The 16,497-nt window shown below is 51.0% G+C and overlaps 1 protein-coding gene across 1 annotated transcript in view; it reads right to left on the bottom strand.

Moving 5' to 3' along the window:
- Positions 1-16,472, bottom strand: part of ACE (angiotensin I converting enzyme) — a 90,928-nt gene extending 74,456 nt beyond the window's left edge. The window contains exon 1 of the mRNA XM_015429127.1: positions 16,248-16,472. Within this exon, the coding sequence (XP_015284613.1) occupies positions 16,248-16,472 (225 nt within the window). The remainder of the gene's footprint in view (positions 1-16,247) is intronic.
- Between the last annotated feature and the right edge of the window lie 25 nt (positions 16,473-16,497).

A 16,497-nucleotide genomic window follows, 5' to 3' on the forward strand; every position in this document is an offset into this window, starting at 1 on the left:
GGATATCATTACAGACAGTGGCTTTATTGTTCATAAGATGTTTTATCGTTGCGTCCAGTTCCTCTTGCGTCACCTGTCTCTCCATTGTATCTGCATGTTGTTGAGCGAGGTGTGGGAGCGTCCCTATCGAGTCCAAATACTTGTCGATCTCTCCCTGCTCGGGCTTTCGCGTTTTATATAATTTTGCATAATATTCCGCAAATGTCCAGGCAATATCCTGTGCTGTATAAAGTTTCTTTCCAGTATCGTTTGTCAGTGAGGCCACGTAGTTTTGTTTTGCTTTATTTTTAACCCGCCATGCCAACACCTGTACATGCTTGGGCGACTTTAGCCAGTATTTTTGCTTCAAGTAAATCAGGTTCTTCTGTATCTGCGATATCTCTAAAGTCTCTAGGAGCTTCCGCTCTGCTGTCAACTATTTGTAAATTTGGGCGTTCCCCCTTCTCTTGTGTTCTCTTTCCAACACGGTAATACGATCTAATCTCTCCTTCCTCTCCTTTTCTCTTTCCTTTCAAATTTTAGACGTGACAGCCATCAAGGATCCCCTTATTACAGCCTTCATGGAGTCCCAGAGCAAGGCCGGAGACACCTCCGGTGAGACATTCTCCTTCAGAAAGTTCCTGATATCTTCCGCAACCCTTTCCCTGGCTGTATAGTTCAATAAAATCGATCTGTCAAGCGCCCAAGTGCGTTCCTTATTATTTTCCGCTCCCAACCCTATTACTCCTTCCATCCAGGCATGATCTGTCAGGTGTTTTAATCCAATTTCCACGGAGGTTAGTTGTGAAGACAAAGTGTCTGAGACCAGTATAAAGTCTATCCTGGAGAAAATATTATGTCTCGGTGAGTAGTAGGTGAAGTCCTTTTGCGTCGGATGCAAAGTCCTCCAAGCGTCCAGCAAATGAAATTTACTTAAAAGCGCCTTTAGTTGCGTATTAGCGGGTAGCCCAGAAGAGCCTATGGAGTTGGACCTCCAAGTTCTGTCCATCTTGGGGTTTACTATACAATTTAAGTCAGCCCCTATAATTAAATCTCCAGCTTGGAACCGGGTCACCTCCGCCAGCGTTGCATCAATAAACGGGATCTGCGAGTTGTTCGGTGCATAGATTGAGGCTAGGGTCGCCGGGTTCCCATCTAGTATGCCCTTGATAAAAATGTACCTTCCCAGAGGATCTCTAATGATAGCCTGCAATACGAAATTAATATGCTTCGCCACCAATATGGCCACCCCCCTGGATTTTGAGGTCCCGTGTGCGTGGAACTGAGTAGGAAATAGTGCTGTTTTTAATATCTCTTTGTCCTGAGTTTTAATATGCGTCTCTTGTAAAAATACAATGTCTGGGGTTTTTTTACGTAAATGTTGGATCAACCGTTTTCTCTTAATAACGTTGTTCACCCCTCTAATGTTCACTGAGCAGATTCTCATAGTTGAGTTTGCCAAATTGTATCATCGTGTGAAGACTGGGAGTGTGTTACCTTGCTATGCCCTCTAGAAGAATCTCACCACACAGTAATAGATCTTCAGAGGAGGCACAATATAGTTACTGAGTGTATACTTGAGTTTTGGGCAACACTACAAAATTTCTAACTTGTACCTACGTTGCAGAAATACGCTCTTGCTGTAACTGTTAAAATACTTTTCAGAAACTGTGCTTCTCGTTAAACTTCTCCCCCCCTCCCTTCCTCCCTCCCTCCCTATACCCTTTTCCCAAGCAGTAATACCACTATAAGTATAAGTTATAAACCAATCCTAACCGTTGCACTACAAGTTTAACAAAAGTGAACAGACAGTACTGGGTAGATCTGCTTACCTGAGGCTCTGCGTTCAGAGCACTACTTCAGCAAGCTGACCAACAGCAACAACAACAGAGCCGCCTCCATGTCCGTTTCCCCCCCCCTGTTCCCTCAGAAGCGTTTTACAATAAACAGCGAAATTAACTTTACCATCAGAAAGCTTAAAACCAAACAGAAGTGAAAACCTTTTAAAAGTTCCGATTATATAAAACCACAGCCACACACCGTTAGCTCAAACATCGAGTTAATTAGAGTCCTCTAGTGGTGGGATGTCTGCAATGTCTTCCGGTTCAGGCATAGTAACTGGGCAAACGGGAATCTTGGAGCTCTTCTCAGGGGTTGAGGTTTCCGGCAGCTTCCTCTTAAAGGATCTACTAAAGTCCGGGTCTTCTGAAATCTTTAGAGTTTGGAGGATCTTGAAGCCCGAGTCTTCATCCGACGCCTGCAGTGCTTTCCCCTGATGAACCACCAGCAGCTTCCCGGTGGGCAGCCATTTGTACTTAATTCCGTGTGCTTGAAGGGCTGCCGTGATGGCTTTCAGCTGAAAACGGATTGCCAGAGCTTCCTGAGGTAGGGCGGGGAAGACGGAAACCTGTGCGCCATCAAATGGGAGGAAGCCTCTCCTTCTAACTTCGGCCATAATTAGTAGCCTGGACTCCCAGTCTTGCAGTTGAATCAGCACGTCCCTTGGGTTCCATCGGCGGGGGTTGCTGATGGCTCCGAGTCTGTAGGCTCTGCTTAATTTCGGGGCCGTCTGGGAGCTCCCTTCAAATAAGGACCTAATCCAGTCTTGCAGCAGTGGGGTTATGTTTGTTTTATTCTCCGCTCCCTCCGGGACACCCCTCAGTTTCAAGTTAAATTTTTTGAGTTCTGATTCAATTTTAATCAAACGGTCCCTGCTGACTGACTCTTGCTTCCTCAGCTCCCTTATCTCCCCTTTGGCCATGGTGCCTATTCTCAATGCCGAATCTGCCGTTTGGGCAGTGATCTTCAGTGTCGTTTGTATTTCTTGGAGTTGTTCGTTTATGGGGGCCATGGTGGTCTGAATTTTATCCCCTAGCCTTATCTCCATTCGCTCCAACAGTGCGGGCAGCTCTTGAATGTTAAAGTCTGTGTTTGACAGTTTTACCTGTCCGCTCCCGGCAGCCATTTTCTCCGCTCCGTTTTCCGCCGCCTTGGCTCAGTGTACAAACATACAAAACATACAGACATAACATATATACTATTATAATTTGTATTACAAGCCATATATTTATATTAAACTCATTTATATTTATATGGAACATACTATATGACTCTTTCAAACTATATTTTAGAAATGATTTGAACATCATAGCCATGAACAGTATCATCAAGTTAGCTAAGTCATCCTAGCCTCATGCCTTAGCCTTATCTCCCCCCCCCCAATAATAAAGTATACACACCCTCTGCCTGCCAACTCCAGAGTGATCAGCCATGGTATTTTATTCTAATTAAGAGCCAAAACTGAGAATCCTATTTGAAAATCATTAGCCAACTATGTTCAAATTGGGGAAATGCCCTCTTCACAGTGAGATGGCTGCATTATCGAGAATGAGAGAACATGAGAATGCGTTCTGTGGCAAGGTACCAAGAAGGCTCGCTGGCAGCTAAATACCAGTGGCAAAAGGAATAGCACACAAGGAAAGAGTAGAGATCTGGGGAAGGAGATTTGAACTGAGAATCCTGGAATTTACAGAGCTATTCTGAACTGAAATTGTGCAGGAGCATTTATAGCAGATTGAAAAAAAACCACAGGAAAAATATAAGGTGCATTACTGCTTTTTCCTAAAGCTTGACTTGTGTCAGTAACACTGCCATTCTTTGGAATGTGTGTGTGTGGGAATCCTCCTGGCCTCTACCTGGCACACTAACGAAGTCTACTGTCTGGGTTTTATCTGCTTTTGCTTTTCTGACCTTGGATGTGCCAGCTGCTACCGACTCGCTGGGAACAAACGGTTTCTCCTTTTGTCCGCTCTCTTTTCCCTGCGCGTGTGGACTTTGCTTATTGGCTTTTGCTTGTAGGGGGTGTGTGTTTTGAACCTAGCATAATTCAGGGTCCCCTGATGCTTCGGGCCATTCCTGACACAAGAAGTACACATGTCATAGTTATGAACTACCAATAAACAGAATTCTTTTTATGAAGCGCTGTGTGGTGTGATCTGACTATCCAACCCTGACAGAGTGTCAGGAATCATCTTCCCCTCAATCCATATCTCTCCTGATCGAGATGAGCGAAGGCGAGGAAGAAACAGTCCCGGTGACAACTGAGGAAACCGCGCCGGTGACTGAGTACACCCCCCCCCCAACCACAGTGCCGAGCACCACCACCCAGGATGTGGGAGATGCACCGGGGGGGTTACCCCTGGGACCAGTGGGGGGAACGAGGCCTCGTGTGACATCGACCCTCCACGGCCCGCAATGGGGAAAATTCAAAGTGGACACCCAGGAGACATGGACGCTCATCCCCGGACCGCAAAGAGGGAGCTGCTATGATCTGCCCCGAGGGCTGCAGCTCCGAGATGAGGGGGATGCAGCACACCGCGGGCCAGGCGGAGACGAGGAGTTTGTGGGACTCCGAATGGAACTACTGGAAAGATCCTATGGCGAGATGATGAAGAAGTGGAGGATTTGCTAATGAGTATCCCCCAGATTGTGGCTGAGTGTCAGCAAGCTGCCATTCTGTTTTCTGTGACCTCTGTGTACATATCCTTTCCCTGTTGCACCCGGCTTGGTTTCTATCATCCTGCTCCTGCGTTGGAATGCACAAGATAACTGCTGGAGGTTGTGTGGGGGAGAAGATGCTGTAATGCTTGCCTATTGCTTTTCTCATGAGTACTGCACCTGTGTTTTGTCTGATGTTCTGCCTGGTTCCCATGGACTGGGCGCGCAACCGTTTCATTAGCCCGCCAGCGGGAATGCTATTCATTGGATCTGTATCTGTTTGAATTTCCTTTATTATGCTTGACCTAACTGTGTATCCCCAGTTCTAACAAAGAACGTGTTTGAGTATGTCTTCAACGCTTTGAAATAAATTTTGCTTTTCTTGAAAACGTGGATTTATTCTCGATGCTTGGGGATCCAACATATTGTTAGAACTCCCTTTTTCCTATCGTTCCGAATCTGGCAAGATCATGAGCGGAATTGAGGGAAATCTACCTAACACGGAGGGGGACTCAGGATCGGTCCCACAAACCTCCGCGTCTTTGGTGTTCACGACTGCAGCCTCGGTGGAGGGTGCCGTGGGGGGAGCGATTCCCCGCCTGCCTGCACATCTGTCTTGGCCGCCTCCATCATCCTGCTCCTGCGTTGGAATGCACAAGATAACTGCTGGAGGTTGTGTGGGGGAGAAGATGCTGTAATGCTTGCCTATTGCTTTTCTCATGAGTACTGCACCTGTGTTTTGTCTGATGTTCTGCCTGGTTCCCATGGACTGGGCGCGCAACCGTTTCATTAGCCCGCCAGCGGGAATGCTATTCATTGGATCTGTATCTGTTTGAATTTCCTTTATTATGCTTGACCTAACTGTGTATCCCCAGTTCTAACAAAGAACGTGTTTGAGTATGTCTTCAACGCTTTGAAATAAATTTTGCTTTTCTTGAAAACGTGGATTTATTCTCGATGCTTGGGGATCCAACACTGAGGTGGTGCACTACGAATTCTGCCACCAGCCAGGGTGGCAGCCGGCACAGCCTGCTCCCGCGGCACCGGCAGCACCAGCAGTGCCAGTGGCTCCGAGGGAACAACTGGCTCTTCCCGCCCACCTCCTCCCAGGGATCAAGCGCCGGAGCCCCGGCCTCAGGATGCGCCAGAGGTACACAAGCTGGCAGAGCTACTGGATGGGACAACCGAGAAACTGCCATTCTTTGTGGTGCGGGCGGAGAAGTTCATCACTAATTGGGGCCACCTGTTCCCTACTGAAGAGAGGCGTGTGGACTCAATCACCTCGCGATTGTGAGGTGGGGCAGCAAACTGGTACATGAGCCTCCATAATTCTGAGGGTCCAGAACTCGAGAGAGTGGACGAGTTCATGTGGGCTCTCCAAGCGCAGTACGAACCCTAATGCCAGTGAGCACCACTGTTCCCTCTAAGCTGAGTTAGTGTGAGCTAGGTCACAGTTTTTTAGCTTCCAGCTCACACATTTTTGTCTTAGCTCAGGAAGGATGGCTCCAGAGCAAACTAATTTATGCAGCAGCCAAATTGCTTGCTCACAACTTTAATGCCAGGAGCTCACAAAGTAGAATTTTTGCTCACAAGACTCCACAGCTTAGAGGGAACATGAGCACGCGCATGCCTATCTGTGTACCTTCAAGCAAGGCAAGAAGACAGTGTGGGAATATTCTGAGGAGTTCAAAAAGCACGCCGTGAAAATCCAGGGCTGGCCAGATGGCGTAATGGCTGAGCAATACCGGTTGGGTCTGCACCCAGAGATACGCGAGACAGTCCTGCGTATTGTTCAACCCATGTCTCTCCACGCTTGGATGTGGGAAGCGGCTGACACTAAGAACCGGCTGGGAACCATCCACATAGACAATGCAGCCACCCTGGGGAAGGTAGGCCCGCCAATGACCAAGCCCAAAACCCCAAAGCTGAAAGAGTGGTTGCGGGAACAGCGCATGAAACAAGGCCCTGGCGGCACCCAGGAAGGAACCGGAGAAGAAACGGGTGGACACCCTGGTGGGCACTGCAAGCTGAGGCTCCCGCGGAAGAGCCAGGAACGAGTAGTGAAGAGGAGGAGGAGGAGCCAGCGGGAAAAGGACAGGGCCTGCTGTAAGCAGCGCAGAACAGCAGGTCCCTAATCCCAAGGCACCGAAAACGGTGAGGAGGAGGAGGAGGAGGAGGAGGAGGAGGAAGAAGAAGAAGAAGAAGAAGAGGAAGAAGAGGAAGAAGAGGAAGAAGAGGAAGAAGAAGAAGAAGAAGAAGAAGAAGAAGAAGAGGAGGAGGAGGAGGAGGAGGAGGAGATTGGATTTATACCCCGCCCTTCACGTGGAGTCTCAGAGCGGCTAACAAACTCCTTCCCCTTCCCCTCCCCACAACAGACAGACACCCTGTGAGGTAGGTGGGGCTGAGAGAACTCTGACACAAATGGCTCTTTTTCAAGGACAGCTGTGCCAGAGCTTGTGACTGACCCAAGGTCACATCAGCAGGTGCAAGTGGAGGAGTGGGGAATCAAACCCGGTTCTCCCAGATTAGAGTCCGCGCACTTAACCACTACACCAAACTGGCTCCCCCCTCTTCTTTGTGACTGTGACTATATTGAACCCCGAACTGGGAACCCATGTACGGGTGAGGGGCTTAATAGACTGGGTGTGGACGGGACTTAATCAACCCTTCTTTGGTTACAGGGCTGGGGGCCAAGGTAGTCAAGCTCCCGGACCCCATTGTCTTCACCCAGATGGATGGGTCTGCCATGAAAGAACCTTGCAAGTACAAGACTGTGTCTTTACAGGTAGGGACGGAAGGCCATTGGGAACACCAGCTGTTTGTCATCACCCAAGCAGCTCAATTCCCCCTGGAGCTGGGCAGCCCGTGGCTACCTGTACACTCTGTGGGACGAGTGCAAGGTCCAATTCATCTCTCCTGTGTCAGGCTCACGTGTGGTCTGTGGAATGGGGGTCCCCCCCCCAAAAGAACCGGTGCGAGCATGCCTGGGAGGAGCTGGACGCTATCCCCCCAGAGTATTGAGACTTGGCTAGGGTTTTCGAGGAGGAGGAGGCTGACGAATTTCTGCCCCACCAGCACACGGATTGTGCTATAGAACTGATTCCCGAGCACAGGTTGCCCAAAGAGAAACTGTATGTGATGAGCCCGAACGAAAAAGAGGAACTGTGAAAGTTTATTGACAAGAATCTGGCTAGGGGGTTCATTCGCCCTGCATCCTCCCCTGTGCTTTTCTGGAGAAAAAAGGATGGGGGGTTGAGACTCTGCACTAACTATAGGGGCTTGAATGCGATTTCCCCTACGAATACTTATTCTCTCCCCCTGATCAAGGATCTCTTAGCTGAAGCGACCAAGGGGAAAATCTTTTCCAAGCTTGATCTCAAGGATGCGTATTTCAGGGTGCGGATTAAGGAGGGGGACAAGTATAAGATGGCGTGTGATCCCGCAAAAGGGTGAGGACGGGGACCTGCACCCCCCTCACGTACGTGTCCAAGACGTTTTCTGAGTCAGATTGGGTGGTTTGGGATAAAGAAATGGCGGCCAATTAAATGGGCTCTAACTACCTGGAGAGATTGGCTGGAGGGGGCTTGGGTGCCGTTTGAAGTGTAGACTGACCATAAGAACTTGGAGGCGTTACGATCCCCCAGGCACCTGAATGCTAAGCAGTTGCAGTGGGCGGAATTCTCCTCCAAGTTCCAATTTACCCTTAAGCACCTCCCAGGGAAGTCCAACTTCCTCGCTGAAGCGCTCTCCTGCCTCCCCCAGCATGCCAGCCAGTGAGAGGAAGTGATTTGTACCCAATGGTCCCCCCTCCCGGGGGGGGGGGGGCAGTGCTCATGCACAGCCAAGTGAAAGCAGAGGGGCCTCCTAGTGCTGAGCCCCGGGTGGAACGGTTCAAAGCCGCTTTCGACGATAGTGATAAGGAGGAGGTGGAGAAAGCAGGAAACCTTACTTGGGGAAAATGGATGCTGGTACCACCAACAGAAACTTTTCATGCCAAGGGCTTTGAGGGGGGATGTCTTGTAAATGGGGCATGACAGCAAGCTGGCTGGACATTTCGGGTACCTGTAAACCCTGCACCTCACACAGAGACAATTTTGGTGGCCATGCATGCAGACTGATATCTCTCAATGTGTGTCTTTGTGCCAGCTGGGAAACTCCAGGCCTGTTGCGGCCTTTAGAGACCCCTGAGAAGCCATGAGATTTTATAACAGACTTACTACCCAGCAAGGGGAAGACTGTGATTTGGGTAATATTGGGCCTTTTTTTGAAATAGGCACATTTCATTCCTTGCAAACAGCTGCCTTCAGCTAAGAAGCTGGCACAACTGTTTACACAGCACGCTGTGTGGCTACATTTGGTACCCCGGAAGATAATATCCGATTGGAGACCCCAATTTGTGGCGGGGTTTTGGAAAGAACTGTTAAAGTTACTAGGGGTGGAGCAAGGGCTCAGCAGTGCCTACCACCCACAGACTGATGGTCAAACGGAGAGAACTAACCAAGTTCTGGAACAGTTCCTGAGATGCTTCTGACACAAGAATGTCTTAGCTTGCAGCATCTTTATATCTCAATAAACAAATCACTGAAAGGAGAGTGTTGTTGAGAATGTGGCAGGGGGCCACTTTGATAGAATGCCCAAGACCACTCCTGCATAAGTGTTCAGTTCTTGGAAGGGTGGGCTCAGGAACACAAGAACATAAGAACATAAGAGATGCCAATGTTGGATCAGGCCAAAGGCCCATCCAGTCCAACACTCTGTATCACACAGTGGCCAGAAATACCAGTGCCATCAGGAGGTCCACCAGTGGGGCCAGGACATTACAAGCTTGTTGTTAGGCAGAGGAAGATATGTGGACCAGGGCAGCCAACAGGGGAACACACCCTTGTGTATTCACAGGGAGTGCATCTGTCAATTCACAGGGGTTTTCTGGGGCAAAGCACTCATGTGGTAAGCAGGAGCCAGGGGCTGGATCTCACAAACAGGGATGCTGACAAGAAGGCACAGTCCACCTTTCGGCCCACTTTTGGGAGCAGTCCAGCACTTTGCTCTGAGTGCCACATGGCCAACTGCCTGCCTGTGGGCCTTAAGACGGCTCCTGGCTCTGAGGGAGGGCCTTTGCCCCCTTGAAGCCAGGGTGGCTGACCTGGAAAGGCTGAGACAGGCAGAGGAGGTCTGTGGAGGTGGAAGCGAGAGGCCACCCCTGCACCAACTCCACTGAGGTTCTGACGGAGATGAGCCGTCAGAAGGAGGCCATTCCCTTGGTGGGGTGTGGAGATCCTCTTGCGTCAAGGATATGCTGGGGGCTGGGGGATCCTGGGGGTGAGGGAACGGGAGACCTTTAGGGACACACTGAGCCAGTACAGAAGGGAGGGACTTCCTGTGGACCAAAATAGAGCCAAACTGCTGCCGCCAAGCATTAAAAAGATGGCAGCACAGCATTTCAGGTAACCGCTGGGGACAGCCAATACGAGCACCGTTTGGAGGTGGGGCAGAATCATCCCTTTGATATGTGGTGAAACTGTTTTGGTTCTTCTTCTTCTTCTTCTTTTTTAATATAAACTCTCCTAAAAAGGAGAGAATTTTATTGCTTTTCATATTAGAAATGGGGGAGGGTATATAGAAGGGAGCGTTCCATGCAAAGATGGCCATGATAAAGGACAAAAACCAGAGTTCCCTCTAACCTGAGTTAGTGTGAGCTAGCTCACAGTTTTTTAGCCTCTGGCTCACACCTTTTTGTCTTCGCTCAGGAAGGAGGGCTCCAGAGCAAACTCATTATGCAGTAGCCAAATGGCTCACTCACAGCTTTAATGCCAGTGGCTCACAAAGTAGAATTTTTGCTCACAAGATTGCACAGCTTAGAGGGAACATTGGTAGGGACCTAACAGAAGCAGAAGAAATTAGGAAAAGATGGCAAGAATACACAGAAGAACTATACAAGAAAGACCTCGATGTCCTTGACAACCACGACGGTATAATCACTGACCTTGAGCCAGACATCCTGGAATGTGAAGTTAAATGGGCCTTAGAAAGCATTAGTAACAACAAAGCTAGTGGAGGTGATGGTATCCCAGCTGAGCTATTCAAAGTCTTAGAAGAGGATGCTGTTAAAGTTCTGCACTCCATTTGCCAGCAAATTTGGAAAACGCAACAGTGGCCACAGGATTGGAAAAGATCAGTATACATTCCAATCCCAAAGAAGGGCAACGCCAAGGAATGTTCAAACTATCGCACAATTGCACTCATATCACACGCTAGCAAGGTCATGCTCAAGATCCTACAAGCTAGGCTTCAACAGTACGTGGATAGAGAACTACCAGAAGTACAAGCTGGGTTTCGAAGAGGTAGAGGAACTAGAGATCAAATTGCCAACATTCGCTGGATTATGGAGAAAGCAAGAGAGTACCAGAAAAATATCTACTTCTGCTTCATTGACTATGCTAAAGCTTTTGACTGTGTGGATCACAACAAACTATGGCAGGTCCTTAAAGAGATGGGAGTACCAGACCACCTCACATGTCTCTTGAGAAACCTGTATAAGGGCCAAGAAGCGACAGTTAGAACCGGATACGGAACAACTGATTGGTTCAGCATAGGAAAAGGAGTACGACAAGGATGTATATTGTCACCTTGCTTATTTAATATATATGCAGAGTACATCATGCGAAATGCTGGCCTGGATGAATCACAAGCGGGAATTAAGATTGCTGGGGAAAAGATCAACAACCTCAGATATGCAGATGATACCACTCTAATGGCTGAAAGTGAAAAGGATCTAAAGAGCCTCTTGCTCAGAGTAAAAGAGGAGAGCGCAAAAGTGGGCTTGAAGCTCAACATCAAAAAAACTAAGATCATGGCATCCGGCCCCATCACTCCTTGGCAAATAGAAGGGGAAGTCGTGGAAGTAGGAAGTAACCTAACAGAATACCATTATATAACAAGTACTTCTCACCCAAAGAATGCTAAGTGGTGAATGGCACAGTGTACTTTGTCTACCCAAGAAAAGAGTCCAGAGGGGGGGGAGATACGCCCGTTTACTCCTGTTTATATGGGACAACTGCGTAAAGCCAAGTCATTCAGGAACCACAATCCTGGGCTACTGCCAGAGCTGTGCTTCTCCAACACTTGTTAGAGCCTTCACGTAAGAAGGCAGAAAGGCAGCCAAGCCTGCATGCCAGACTTCAAAGGAAAGCTTCACTTTTCTCCAGTGGGGCTAAGACTGCTGCTCCAGCAGGGAGCCAACCCTTCAAAGACCTTGCTAAAGCCAAAAAAAGCATGGAGTCTTGCCCCGACATAAGGACATGTGCCAGGACCAATGCTCCCCCTAAGCTCTGGAGACTTGTGAGCAAAAATCCACAGGCGGAGGGAGGTGTCACCACAGTCGGTTAGCTCCACACTCCTGCCTGGGTGCCTGATAAAGCCAGGCGGCACCTGAGAAGACTCCACAGCCAGAATGACCTGGCTGAGTGGAGCATTTCTGCTCTGCTCCTATGAAACCTGCGCGCTACAAAGAGGGAGGCAGGCTGGACATCTTACAGCTGACTGTGGGAATGTGTGAGCTGGAGGCTAAAAAACCATGAGCTAGCTCACACTAAGTCAGCTTAGAGGGAACACTGGTGGCAGGGCCCTCGTGAGAGCCCCCAGAGTGTCAAGTTAGAGACAGGACTGGACAGCTATGAACAACGGCAATGCAGCGCTCCTCCTTGTAGGAAACTTCAATCATTTATCACCCTGGAAGATACCTGGGGTCTTCTCTTGTTCTTCATTATTATTGGCTCCACTCAAAGGCCACAATAAACCGGAATTTGATTCAGTTCTGGATGCTGACACACACACCCCAAAAAAACAAACAAACACATTCTGTCTGGCTGGAGGCACCAGCTTGGGACTCAGAGCCACGCAGTCCTCCTGCCTCTCCTCGACAGCACGGCTAGAAGCCACCAGACCTCACAAATGGCTTCCCACGTGGAGCACCTGCCCGGTGGGCCCCTCCCATCCTAAGGGCCCCCAGGACACCCTTGCCCCCTGCCTCCCCAGTCCTGCGCAGGTCGTGGGAGCTGGGCACAGAGCGCTGCCTGCCCTGGTCCCAAGACAGAAGGCAGCCCCAAGGCACGAACTCATTTAGAGGCACACCAGCGAAATCCGGGGACGACACAGGTTTGGAGTCCGGACAAGAAGACATGAGTGGGAGAGGAGGGCACCACAGCTGCACTAAAAAAAATCATCAGATGCTACAGTCAAAAGAGGGAAATTCTGCAACCCCAACCCGTTATGAAAAACACGTTTACCTGTTCTGGTTTACTCTGCACAACTTATTCTGCTCCTGCTAACTATGGCTAGAAAGAAGGAGACCCGTGGGGCACCAGAACTCCCCCCCCCTCATGTTCACTCCCAGCTTTTCACCCGTTGTTCGCCTGCTACCTTCCCAGCATGAGAAGAATGGAAAAACCAACTTCACTTCTCACTATACTGATACAACTTATTCTGCTCCTGCTAACTGAAGCTCAAATACTTTGGCCACCCAATGAGAAGGGAGCCCTCCCTGGAGGAGGAGACCCTGATGCTGGGAAAGATTGAAGGTCAAAGAAGACGGGGACGGCAAAGGGTGAGATGGTTAGACAGTGTCATCGATGCAACGAACATGAAGTTGAGCCAACTTCAGAGGACGGCGGAAGACAGGAAGGCCTGGCGGGAGATGATCCATGGGGTCGCGAAGAGTCGGACCCGACTGTGCGACTGAACAACAACAAAAAACTATGGCTAGAAAGGAGACCTGTGGGGCACCAGAACTCCCCCAGTGTTCCCTCCCAGCTTTTCACCCGTTGTTCACCTGCTACCTCCCCAGCATGAGAAGAATGGAAAAACCAACTTCACTTCTCACTATATTGAATTCTCCAGCTGATACAAAAATTTGCCTTGGGTGGACCAGAGAGGAGGGGGGGGAGATACGCCCGTTTACTCCTGTTTATATGGGACAACTGCGTAAAGCCAAGTCATTCAGGAACCACAATCCTGGGCTACTGCCAGAGCTGTGCTTCTCCAACACTTGTTAGAGCCTTCACGTAAGAAGGCAGAAAGGCAGCCAAGCCTGTACAGGCGGAGGGGGTGTCACCACAGTCGGTTAGCTCCGCACTCCTGCCTGGCTGCCTGATAAAGCCAGGCGGCACCCAAGAAGACTCCACAGCCAGAATGACCTGGCTGAGTGGAGCATTTCTGCTCTGCTCCCAAGGGCACCTATGAAACCTGCGCGCTACCAAGAGGGAGGCAGGCTGGACATCTTACAGCTGACTGTGGGCACAGGAATCAGCCCCTACAAACCAGGCAGGCACAGCTCAGGCTACGGCATCAAAGAGGGTCGTTAACTATCAGAGGCAACTCTGAAAAGAGTGTAGAGCCAGAAGCCTTGGCTTCAACAAACTTGGATACATGCATGAGGGATTCCCTATGATTTTGTAATGCCTCAGCTGTACCTCATTGGAGTCAAAAAGGGCTTCTCTCTCTCTCCCCCTTTCTCACACACACACAAAAGGACACGTCCTGCCTCCACCTATCTCCACCTCTTAAATCCAACCATGGCTTTTGCTCCTTAGTCGGAAAATGCTCCCTTCTGGTGCCACAGGAGAAAGGGCCACGAGTTTTCAAGGCATGAGAGAGAAGCGGAACCTCTTCACCCTGAGCCCTCCCAGCCGTCCTGACCTTTTGGCCACTGTAGCAAAACAAAACGGAAGTCTGGCTGTGCCAGAAAGACTCACAGTCTTTCAGTTCCAATATGATTTCCCATCAGTCAGAGCTCACTTCCTCAGATGCAGTGAAAGGAAATCATCTCCTCATTTTTACACAGAAAACTACAGAAAGGGAGTGCTGAATTGGAGTTGAGCAAAGACAATCCTGGTGTCATAGATCAGGTGTTAAAGACTTGAGTGGTTCACACGTAAGGGACGATGAGAGTTCCGGGGTTCCAGCCTCTCTCTCTCTCACTCTCCCCCCCCACCCCCACACTGAAGAGAAACAAAAGTGTCTCCCTGGAGCAGCAGAAGTCAGGCCTGCCCCAAAGCAGACAAGGGAGAAAAAGTCTTTCTCCTCTTCTGCCGCCACGAAATTGCTAGTCCCTGCCCAGGACTTATAGGCAAGCCAGCCCTGCAGAAAGGAGTGCTTGGCGATGCTCCCTCCATTTGTGCCTAGAATTAGAGGTGGTCCACAGAGGGAAATGACCCCCCCCCCTCACCACTTATACACGGGCGAAGCAGCAAAGACTGATGCCACCTAGTTGCTGGAAACCCCAAAGCGAAATGCCGTGGCACTCAGGGCAGGCGGCAGCTGCCTTCTGCACTGAACTCCACCTAAGGGTGCCTACTCAGTGCCCAGCCATCCGCTGCCTGCTCTCCCACAGGGCCATTCCCATTTCCATTTCCTGGAACTGCTGAGGATTACATGACCTGGAATGGAAGAGGTTCCTTTCATGGGGAGGGGCCCTGCCTCAGTAGCCAAGCACCTGCAGGAAGCCCCAGGTTCAATCCCTGGCATGTCCAGTCAGGTAGGAGGTGATGAAAAGGAGCTGCGGTGGCTCAAGGGGTTAAGACGCGGAACTGCAGGCTGTGGAAGGTCGGTAGTTCAGCCATTTGCGACCCAAGTGTGACGCATGACAGAGTGAGCTCCTGTCTCTGGCCCCAGCTCCTGCCAACCTAGCCGTTCGAAAGCAAGAAATTGCAAGTAGATAAATAGGGACCACTTCGGTGGGAAGGGAACAGCGTTCCGTGCGCCTTGGTGTCTAGTCATGCCGGCCACATGACCACGGAAACGTCTTCGGACAGCGCTGGCTCTTCGGCTTTGAAATGGAGATGAGCACCGCAACCCTAGAGTTGGACTCGACTGGCTTTTGAGCAAGAGAACCCTTTACCTTTACCCTAGGAGGTGATGACAGACGCCTCTATTTGGGGCCTTGGAGAGCTGCTGCAGGTCATAGCGGACAATACGGACCTTGACAGACTGAGCCAGGGCCTGACTCAGAGAAAGGCAGCTTCAAGTGTTGACGTGTTGCAGATCAGGAGCACAAAAGCCCACCTCTGCTGTGTGTGCACGGGAGGGAAGGGGGGGCGCCTCTCCACCCACCACAACTGCTGCTCCCAGTTACTGGGCTTCCACCGTAACCCAGCGGTGATTGTATAGCATTCCAGCTGCTGAAGGAGACGCAGGGCAAGAACCCCCCCACCCCCCTACCCCCCTGCTGCAAAGGGAGCCGTCCTCCTGTACCAGGTGGCCTTTTGCTGAGGCCTGGCCCAGTCGAGTTATTCTGGATCAGACCCAGAGCCTTACTGAGTTGCCTAACCGAGAAGACTTCAGAGTCCTGCTCCAGCTGGTTTAGGACTTTTGAAAAAAGCGCGCCTAGATCCAGAGACCGGGATTGAGACGGGGGGGGGAGAGAAGAAGAAGAAGAGGGCCAGGGAAACGCGCGGGCCACTCGCGCCCTGCTCGAGGGGCAGCAGGCAGGCAGGCAGGCAGGCCTCCCTCCCTGGGCTGAGATCCCTCTCTGCCCAGGGCCGTGGCGGTGGGGGGCTCCTCCTCCTCCTCCTCCTCCGTCGACTGGGGCTCTGCCCGCCTGCCCAGGCCCCCCGTCCGGCTCCAAGGAGCGGAGCCCGCCCTCTCCGGCGGAGCAGCAGCAGCAGCAGCAGCAGCGCCGGGCGGAGGGCCGTGGGAGCCGCCTTTGCACCTGCCCGGCTGTGGCTGTGGGCGCCGGAGCCGCCGGAGGATGGAGCAGAGAGGATGGACCTTCTTACCTGCTGCTGGGCGTTGGCGGCGGTGAGGTTGGTGTTGTAGGCCCAGCTGGCGGAGACGGTGGCGCAGAAGACGGCCTCGGCGCTGCCGTTGTAGGCGCTGGCGAAGAGGCGGGCGCCGGCCTCGGTGCGCGGGGGGTCGGGGGGCGCCTCCCAGGCCGCGGCCCGGGCCGGCAGCAGGAGCAGCAGCGGCAGCAGGAGCAGCAGCGAGGCGCGGAGCGGCGGCATCCTCCTCCTCCTCCTCTCGGCCGGT

This window comes from Gekko japonicus, unplaced genomic scaffold (genome assembly GCF_001447785.1).
Source record: "Gekko japonicus isolate JY-2015 unplaced genomic scaffold, Gekko_japonicus_V1.1 scaffold2189, whole genome shotgun sequence".
NCBI lineage: Eukaryota > Metazoa > Chordata > Lepidosauria > Squamata > Gekkonidae > Gekko > Gekko japonicus.